General features: G+C 34.7%; 3 protein-coding genes across 4 annotated transcripts in view; 2 read left to right on the top strand and 1 right to left on the bottom strand.

The window, feature by feature from the left end:
- Positions 1-184: 184 nt before the first annotated feature.
- LOC129798924 (zinc finger protein 883-like) lies at positions 185-6,274 on the top strand. Its single transcript, XM_055842430.1, has 3 exons — positions 185-339; positions 438-1,522; positions 5,200-6,274. The coding sequence occupies exons 2-3, from the start codon at positions 458-460 to the stop codon at positions 6,166-6,168; spliced, it is 2,034 nt and encodes a 677-aa protein (XP_055698405.1). The 5' UTR covers positions 185-339; positions 438-457; the 3' UTR covers positions 6,169-6,274.
- LOC129798906 (ribosomal protein S6 kinase delta-1) overlaps positions 6,195-10,234 on the bottom strand; it is a 9,492-nt gene continuing 5,452 nt past the window's right edge. The window contains exon 3 of the mRNA XM_055842391.1: positions 6,195-6,430. Coding sequence (XP_055698366.1) covers positions 6,320-6,430 — 111 coding nt within the window. The 3' untranslated portion in view covers positions 6,195-6,319. The remainder of the gene's footprint in view (positions 6,431-10,234) is intronic.
- The window catches only part of LOC129798907 (dihydroxyacetone phosphate acyltransferase), a 24,718-nt gene continuing 20,873 nt past the window's right edge, over positions 6,390-10,234 (top strand). For both annotated transcript variants that reach the window (XM_055842398.1, XM_055842395.1), the window contains exon 1: positions 6,390-6,452. The gene's annotated coding sequence lies outside the window, so the exon portion shown is untranslated. The remainder of the gene's footprint in view (positions 6,453-10,234) is intronic.

The raw sequence follows: 10,234 nt of genomic DNA, 5'->3' as shown, positions 1-10,234 counted from the left end.
ATTGCAGTTCGCCGTATACTTCGCAAAACGCGCCATACGAAAATTTATCAAAAATTAATATTTTTTTATTTATTTTGCATAGTTTTTATGGTTTTTGTTTTAATTTTAAATAAATTTTTTATAAATTTTAGCATGTCATTGCATAAAATTGAAAAAAAAAAACATTTTTCTGTGTTCGAGCCATTCTAGCAGTGAAAGTAATGGCGTTTAGTGTTGATGTTTACAAAAGAATAACAATAATAAAAATCACAAAAAATGCATAAAAACTCAATAAAAATGTGATTATTTTACTCAAAATTTTACTCCCTTGTGATGCTGTGCAATTTTGTGTATAATCCTGTAAGTATCCTTTTCTGGATTCTTTTTATTTTGACTTTTTCCAAACTTAACCTCAAAATCACTTGACCTCACAAAAATACTTTTTATTAATTTTTCAGTATTTTTGTCGAGAATTTTAATGAAAATGACCACATCATCTGTAGAATTTCGTCTTGTGAATAACATTACTGTAACAATTCCTGTTTCATCTCTTCCACTTTTTCAACAAGTGTCTCAGTCTCAGGCACCTCTTCCGGAAACCGAAAATGCTCAAAAAGCCCCGAAAGAATCTCAAGAAATCCCTAACATATCTACAAACTGTCCATTTGACGCTGTAAAGGGAAATACTAACTGTGATACTGCAGAACATCTCAAGAATTCTAACATTCCAAGAGAAATCTCCCAGGAGAAAAAATTTTCTCCTGATGAGCCAAAAAAGAAGACCCCAAAAAGGGGAAAGGCTAGGGCAAAGAAAGAAATACTTCTCGCATACAAATGCAAAGAATGTGAAGAAAAATTCCCACTAATTTCTAAACTTTATCTGCATTCTTTGAAAAATCATTCAAATCAAGCTCAAAAATCGCACAAATGTTACTTCTGCCCAGGAAGTTTTGATGAGAAATCGTCATTTATCCGTCATGTGCTCCTTCATGGACATTCAAAAATACTTGAATGCCCAGACTGTTCTTCCATTTTTGTTCAACTCAAATCATTTCTTGAGCATATGGATAATCATGAAGTGTTAAAAAATCAACTGGTTTCTCAGGAAGAACCTTTATTGAAAAATCCCAGAAGAGAAGAAGAAGCACTAGAAACAGTCTCAGATTGTGAAGACGCGACTCTTCACAGCCCTGATATACAGGAAACTGAAGAAATAGATCAAGAGCAAAGGACAGAGTCTCCGAAAATCGCCAAGAAGCGACGAAATGCAAATGTTCAGGGAACACTCGAATGGCAGAAACGAGACAACAAAAACCGCCCCTTTACTTGCAACATTTGCAATCGATCCTTTACACTGGCCAGCACTTTGTCTCTGCACACGAGACGCACTCATCTGGGAATACGCCCATACGAATGTGCAGAATGCGGCTGGAAATTTGGTCAATCGAGCGATCTGACCAAGCATATGAGGAAGCACACAGGAGATCGGCCCTACAAATGCGAAACTTGTGGAATGAGCTTCAGCCAACTCAGGAATCTCAAGGTAAATACAATAAAAGCAACGTCTTTCTCGAGCTTTTCTCTTATCAGATTCGAGTTCAAAAACCGGGTTACATTTTTGTTTAATGTTCTATTTTGCTAAATAAATTTATCATAAATTTGCCACTAATTATTCCCCTGACCCTGGCTGTCCAACAGCTGAGAAATAGTAGCCTAGAAAAGGTATCTGATGCCCCAGGACAAAGAAAAGTTCGTGTCCCTACTCATTTTTTTTAATTTTGTATTTTCAATTTTTTCTTATCAACGAAAGATTCAATATCAAGGACTCACATTCCGATTGCTTAAGGCCTCTACACATTGAGAGAAATTTTCGTCAAAAATTGCATATTTGAAAGAATTTTAACGGTTTACACTCAGTCCCGGCATTATGCAACTCGGGATTATGCACCTGACGGAATTATGCACATATAATTATCCCTTTAAGGACGAGAAGCTTTCCGCTGAGCTTGATTCAATGAAATCAAGTTTCCCTCGATATTTTAGCCTAAATAAGAGATTTACGGTTAAAAAGAAATTTTCCCATCCCTAGGAGTCCTGAAAAACTATGGGTCATATATGACCTAATCGTCCATAAAGGTAAAAAAAAACACAAAATTTTCCAGACGACTAGTTTACTCATTTGCTCTGTTATTTTTGAAAGATAAATAACTTGAAGATATTTGTAATAATAAAAAAAAATATAATAATAATAATAATTAATTATTTTGCGCACACATACACAAAAACATGAAACAGTCTAACCTCAAATCTTCGAAAATCCACTAGAGACAGATTCGGTGTTTTTTACCTTTATGGACGATTGGGTCACATATGACCCATGAAAATTATGAAGCTTTCTTGAAAATAAAAAAAAAACTGTTGAGAAATATGATGTATAGTTATTATAGTTTCTAGTCCCAAGAGGTTTTTGCTTAAAACAATTAGAAATATTAAAAATATTAAAATTCAAAAAACGTGAAAATTTGAAAATTCGTTATTTTTTAGCTCAAATATTTTGTATATAGCAAATAGCTGGAGATTTTCAAAAAATATCCTAGATTCCTACATCTCTCTACTTCGTGATCATGTACAAACATTAGAAAGAAATAACTTCAGGTAGTCAGGAAAAATTATTTTCTCTATGGGTCACGGGTGATCTAATCGTCCTTGAAGGGTTAAGTAAATATTAAAAAGTATACTTTCACATTCAAATATTAATTTGAAATCGTAATTATTATCCAACAAACAGGGTAAGATCTGCTTTACAATTGATTTTATTCGATTTTGTCTATAAGGGAAGTGGGTAGCTTTAAAATTGTGTTTATTTCTCCTATTTTTTAAGTAAGATAAGATAAGATTTTGCCAGGGGTGAGTTCTCCATTTCGGATATTCCGATGCATCCAGGCCACCAATTGGGCTCCTTAGGCTTCCCCACTCCTATTCTATCTTATCCCCCGATACGGGTAGCCTCTCCATATCACAGCTCTGTGGGCAATCAGTGCCGTTACTATATCACAGCATCCCTTCTCGGTGTGTGTTTGGGATCAGTGACAGCGAATATTTGTATCGACTGAAGTACCGCTTTCATGTCGAAACTAGTTTTCGTACCAGCCTCTATTGTTTAGGCGGTTCACTTTTTTGTCAATATGCACCATTGACATTACTATTCATTCATTCACTGGACGAATTCAAAGCCGATATGGCATGAGAAATCTTTTTCTGCTGCTGCTCAGCTTTGAACCCACGACCTCGCAGTCATAGAGCTACTACTCTATCCACTGACCCACTCGAGGCATTTATTTTTTTAAATAAAACTGGATCTTACTGCTATATTATTTAGCTCCACTAACCCATTATGAAGTTAATTTAGATCATGATAAGCCTTAATTTCTTTTAAAAATAGTAGTAAAACTCCATTTTCAAAGCTACACCAATTCATAGGTACTCCATATACCCCTATATATTTTTGAGCGGTAAAAAACAATTGATTATTGAAAAAATAAATTTAGGCAGCAAAAAAATATAAATTGGTCAGAAAAAAAATCAAACAAATTTTTAAAATAAAATTGATCATAATGGCTCCGGCACACCTTTTAGGTGTGAGTCCAATGAGTCTAAATCTCATAAATTGAGAGTGTGCGATTGAAGTGCACAAAGCAATTGGTTAAGGTCGTGTGACAAGTCAGACAGAGCTTGTGGCCTCTATAGCTCATTTGGTACAGCACTCATCTAGATAACGAGAGGTGTCCCCAGTTCAATTCTAGGTGAAGGTAGGAATTTGTCCTAACTCCACTCCGAAAAAAGTAAATTAAATTTAGTTTACAAAAAGTTTGATTGCTAATGGCTCCGGCACACCTTCAAGAAAATGTCATGAAATTGAAATTTGCATCCCTTTTTCTCTCACGTATTTGTCAAATGTCTATCTCATTCTTTCGCACTTCAAATTCGATTGAGCTAAATTTATTTTGGTGTGATGTTCAAAAGAAGAATAAGAGTGCGAAAGAATAAGATAGACATATGCAAAGCTTTGAAGAACGAAAGGAATGTGAATTTTGACTGTATGAAATTTAACTTAACTAAAAGATGTGGCGAAGGCAGTTCAAAATTGAGTTACTGCTTAAATTTGATTTTTTGCTGGCCGAATTTAATTTTTCACAGATCATTTATTACAGTGCATTTTTCAGCTCTTAGGCAGAATTATCGATTATTTTTATACAGATATATAGAGGGAAGTACTCTAGAACAGAAAAAAAATGAAGTTCAATCTCTGTGATTTTTTTCTGGGTAAATCGCAAATAAAATTTAATTTTGTACTATACATTGAACGTTTTTTTAGAACAAACAATTTAAAAAAAAAACCAAATAGGTCAAAATGTTAGTGATTAAAAACAGAAATACGGGTCGTAATTTTTTCAAATTTCGCCGCTCTCAGCTCATGTCAGGGTCCTTAATACTTAATTTAAATTTACTTAGAAAATTGGACAATTTTTCCTTTTATTAATAGGGTCTCTAGCGATGGCTTTACGAACTTCTGATGTTATTAGAAGATGGGGAATTTCACGAGATCTTTTCGAAACTCCCAAGATAATCAAATTACGACAATGCACATTCACGTAGGTAGTGAACGCGACTCATTACCAGAGAAATTTGTCTCAAGCATAAACAAATTTGGTAAAACAGAATTCTAAAGCCGATCGGATCTACGAACCCACTTTGAGAGCATTTGTCAAAAATTGCTTATTTGAAAATTCCTGCAGTGCTACAGTTGGAAAGGTCAAAAATACGTCAAAATGGAATTTTTAAAGAAAATTGTTATCCCAATGTGTAGAGGCTTTTATGGAGTGAATATCTAAATTTCGTTAAGTGTATTATTACCCTGATTGCCTTCTTTCAAAATTATTTTAATATTTCTCAAGAGTCAAGCTTGTCAATTCAAATGCGAAAAGTATTTTTTCTTAAAAAAATACTGATCTTTGAGACAATTTTCATTAATAAATTACACAACATTCATAATGACAGAAAATATTTTTCAAAATCTCACCTTTTCAAGATTAAATTTTTTAATCATCTCAATTTCACAAAATTTTCTCACTGCGCTGTTCATTTATTAACTTTTTGTCTCCCAGGCGACTTGATATTAATGACTTTTTTGTGAATGAAAAAAAATCTACCTTTTTTTAGAATCACTCGAAGATGCATGTTGAAGAGCCCAGCAAGTGTAAATATTGTGGTAAAATGTTTGCCATCGACACGAGTCTCCAGGTGCATCTGAAGAAGCACGAAGGGCCAGAAGCTGAGCCTTGCGAAGCTTGTGGAATCCCATTCACTGAAGCTAAAGATCTCGAATTGCATTGCAGGAGGCATCACAGAGAAAGCAGACCACACAAATGCCCTGACTGCCAGAAGTGTTTCAGCAAGAAGTGCGACATGATCAAGCACCAGAGAATTCACACGGGAGAGAAGCTTTTTGTCTGTGCCATCTGCCAGAAGTCCTTTACACATCCCACGAGTCTCAGGAATCACGCAGCTGTGCATTCAGGTGAAAAACCCTTTCAGTGTTCAGCATGCGGTCGAGCTTTTGCCTTTGCGGGAAATCTCAAAGTCCACATGAGATCCCACACAGGGGAAAAGCCCTATCAGTGCAATACCTGTGGGAAATTCTTCAGTAGAACGGCCAATCTCAATGAACACGTGAAAATACATACGGGTGAAAAATCCTACAGATGCGATGCATGTGGAAAAGCCTTTACCAATTCCTCAACATTCTCCAAGCACAAGAAAATCCATTTGGGCGTCAGACCGCATACTTGCAATCTCTGTTCCAAATCCTTCATCCAGTACGCCCATCTGGCAAAGCATCTGCGCATTCACACGGGAGAGAAGCCCTATCAATGCAGCATCTGTGGAAAATTCTTCAGACGCACCGATACACTTTCCAGTCACATGAAAACCCATCGGAAAGCGGAAAATCCCAAAGACATTCCACCAGAAACCATCCATTTTACCTTCACAGCGGCAGGTGATCAAATTGCTGGACAAATTCCACTGATCCATTGCACAGAATCTCCAGGGAGGATTCTACAGCCTCAGGAGGGACACTTTGACTCAATTGGACAAACAAACCCTCCCATACTCATCACACACCTCTGATAGATAGCAAAAGAAAAAGACACGGATTAGTTTTTTGTTTCCTTCAGAAGGAATCATTCCATTAAGTTTTAATCACTGAAATAAATCACGGTGTCAAGGAATAAAATGCAGGAATCGTCAATCCATTTCGATAGGAGATTCTCTCAAGATGCTAAGAACGATGCCCTAGTGATTTAATATTCTCCCAATCGGTGTCCCGGAAGAAGGCGTGCGTCTGGATTTCATCAATTCCAAACCTCACACTGGGATTTACTTGAAGTAGCTGCAAATGCAAAGGATTTCTGGTAAGTCTATCATCATAAATTCTCTTATGGAAGCCCTTAAAATTTTACAATCTAGGTTTCTATAGAAAATTTAACGGACAGGGGCATGACGTTTCCTATATTTCCCATATGTTTTTAGCTGCCAAAAGAACTTTTGAGTTTATTAGCTGTTTTCTGTCATTGTAGAATGAATTAGCTAATAACACAAATATGAAACAAAAGCCAATTTAATAACGAAAAGGCAACCGAAAACCCCAAAATGGCAACCTACGTAGTTTTGGAGATATCTCGTGAAATGTGTACGAAAACAGGTAAAAATTCACACTAAAACTGGTTGCATCTTTCAGAACTAATGTCAGTCCCCTGATTAAATACGTTTACGATCAAATTGACCTCTGAACCTAAAAAAAAAGAGAGAAGTAAAACTGTTTTCTCAGTTTGTCTTCGGGCTATAAGTCATACAGCAAGAGATATCAACTTTCGGTCTTCAGTAACCCCCCAAAAAATGTCCTAGAGATGTTTTATTTTAGTGTATTTCAAAAATTGCTTCAAAGATTTCTTTTATTTTCGAATACTTTTTGGCAATAAGGAAAACTGGAGCAGTACTAAACACGGAGTAGTTGTATACACTGATTTTTATGTCTACACTACTTGGACTTACTATATTAACTATTTATTCAGAGAATAAGGATCTCTAAATTATCTATAAATTTGTATAGATCTCGTGCTCCAAAATCTAATATCTCATTAAAAACATGGCAATATTTGCTGCATCTTCCCCGTATTTACTACTGCCGCAGTTTCATCTACTCCAGGCAAACTATACGTACATAGACACCTATGACCGAAAAATTCGATTTCGAGTGTTTTGAGGTCTAAGTTCAACCACGTGATTTGCTCAAATTTGGACTTTTAAGAGAGGTCTTAAAATTTTCAACCGGAAACTGATCTGTATCATTTACTTATTTAATTTTTTTTTTGAATATTTAAATTAAATTATTTGGCTTCTAACAACAGAAGACTTTCAACCCTTGGAGTATCTTAACAGGCATGTATGGCAGATATATTGACAAATTTGACAATTATCTGATAGGACTGGATAGAACCTAGTCATTTTTCTTAGTTCTTAAGAAGGTCCACCTTCATCAAGACTTTAATTTCCCCTTTATTTTTGTTCTTTAAATATTTTTTCTACTATATTTCAGCAAAAATTAATGCAAAATTGTAAAATGGAAACTAATTTTTTAATATAGTTAAAAATGAAATTATTGAAAGATATTAACCTTAAATTGGTCAAAAATAAATATCCTAGCGATAAATTTATTAAGTGGAATTATACTTTGCAGTCTTATACTTTGTAATACTTTTACTTCACTGAGAGAAAAAAAAGATTAAAATTTAATCTTTTCTTCATAATTTCAAGTCTTTTTAGGGCTTAAAAAATATTAAGATTTTTTTATTCTTAATATTAGTCCTATAAAGAATAAAATTAAGTCGGAACTGAAAATAAGATTTTTTTCGAATAACTTTAAATCTTTTTTTTTAGAAGCTAGCAGATTAAATTTAAGACTGCAGAAGATTAATTTCAAGATAAATTTCGACTAATTTCAAGAATAAAGAAGAATAGAAACAAGTCATTATGCAGAATGAAATTAAGTTTTATTTTTCATAATTCTAAGAGTACAACCAATAACTGCGTCTTTAATTATTGGTATCTTGTTACCACTCTTACGGTTTAGGAGAATCAAAGCATGCAGCAAAAGAAACAGGATACAATCTTGTGAGCCTGAAACGACCAAAAAGAAATTGAATTTTAGGATAAAACTATATAAAAAATGAGCTCATCATTGTATTACCTTTTGTTGCAAGAGAATCATAGATTTTCTTCAATAGCCGTTTAGTTAGTTTATCTTTGAACTATGATGTACAGGAGCTTAGTGACAATCCGAGTAAAATTGCTTGTAAATGATGCACTATCACCGACGACATTTGATTTTTCAGAGTTAAAGTCTATCATCATCTGAAAGATTTGAAACGTCATTAAAAAAATTCAATAAATGAATTTAGTATTAAAAAGCTAACTTGTAAGAAATTGTAAATATAATTTTTACAAGTCAGGGTAAACTAATAACTAATAAAATAAGCGGATTTTTCATAAAAAGATCTGTAAATATATATACAGTAGAGTCTCTCAAATCTGAATCTCTCAAATTCGAACGCCGTTTGGATTCAAATTGTCAATTGTGAGGTTATGTTAAAAAGTTCGTATTCTGGATGAATGAAAATCATATTTATATGCTTCTTCCTGAATGTTTACAGACACTATGATCGTATAAAATGAAAAGGCAGTATGTTATCACTTAAGATTTGTGAGAAAGTACGGGAATTTGTTTCAAAGTACAATTTAATCTCACATAAATTTCGTTAGTTTTGAGAAAATCGTTCGAATTTGAGAGGTGAGAAATGTCAAAAATACCCCCCGAGCGTTCGAATTTAAGAGACTCTACTGTATATAGATATCGGTTATTCTATTCCATGAGAAAGTCCTATAATTTGTGCCTGTAAACCTGGACTTCCTTGCGCATCTTGCATACATATTCACAAACTAAAAGCTAACTCTTTAAGAATGAGAGGGTCAAAAAATTGGGTGTCTGAAAAAAATCACTTTTTCTGACTTTTTAAACCGAAACATAGCTTTAGAAGGCTGTAGGAAAAATTTCATTTTTGGGACACCGGTGGCCCAATTGTCCTTAAAGGTTTAAGGTTCTTCTTTCATCAACTATTATCAATCTTCTATTAGATACATCAAAAATACAAAATATATACCGAAATATAAGCTTCCTAGACTGTACAAAGACTGTAAGAAACCAAGAGCCGTTCGACTTCGATGCCTCTCCTCCTGCGGCTACTAATAGACACTACGGTCCATGCTCTACCTTAAAATAAGGTAACAAGCCTTACAGTCATCTTGCTCCACGAAATTCAAACCCTCCAAATATATTTACTAAAGGCCAAGGTTATTAAATATCACCCAACTTGCACCCGGAAACACATAGAAGTTCAACTACACCGTCAATGGCTAAGGATATTCATTGATTCATTGATATTCATCCTATAATACAAACTAAAGCTTAAGATTCGCAATCACAAAGCATTCAACTTGCATAAAGGCTTGGATTCTTAAAACTTGTATCCAGAAACTGAAAAAGTCCATCTTAAAAGACAATTCACAGCGATTTGCACTAAAAACTAACTTGTCTTGAATTAACACACGGAATAAATCTATTTCGACGCCCCGAACGCCCCCACGGGAAAGTTAGGTTAAAACATTAGTATTGCACTTACCCCATTCTTTTCCGTTCACTTTGTGAGATGATGTTTGAGGACGATTGCGTTAAACTGGTCGTATTTTAACACTTTGGAGAGGGCTTCAGCGTATAGAATTTCCAAATGTTTTTTCCTGATGACGCCGCATTCTGCCACACGCTTTTTACACCTTCCTCACTTGATCCCCCCTCGTAGTCTCGAACAAACCTCAAATCCCACTGACTTCTTATCTTCATGGTCTTTGCAGTTGCTAAACATTTTCCTAAAAAATCATCGTAAATTAAGAAAAAGAAAATAAAGAAAAAAAATATTTACCTCTGGTGCTGACAGCTTGGCGTTCACTGCCAAAATGGCCGACCATCTCACGTCAGACGCACAATTCTTTTTCTCACTCTCTCACACAGCACGGACACATTGCTGTGCACTATATTCGTTTCTTTCTCTCAGAGAGAGTAAAGAATAAATACAAGTCTCCC

Source organism: Phlebotomus papatasi, chromosome 1 (genome assembly GCF_024763615.1).
Source record: "Phlebotomus papatasi isolate M1 chromosome 1, Ppap_2.1, whole genome shotgun sequence".
Taxonomy (NCBI): Eukaryota; Metazoa; Arthropoda; class Insecta; order Diptera; family Psychodidae; genus Phlebotomus; species Phlebotomus papatasi.
This window is presented reverse-complemented; position numbering and strand designations above follow the sequence as displayed.

Bases quoted from the DNA above. Each gene is read 5' to 3' on its own strand.
- LOC129798924 (XM_055842430.1), top strand. From the start codon at position 458: ATGAAAATGACCACATCATCTGTAGAATTTCGTCTTGTGAATAACATT. The intron at 1,523-5,199 runs GTAAATACAATA...ACCTTTTTTTAG, and splicing joins GCCAACTCAGGAATCTCAAG to AATCACTCGAAGATGCATGT.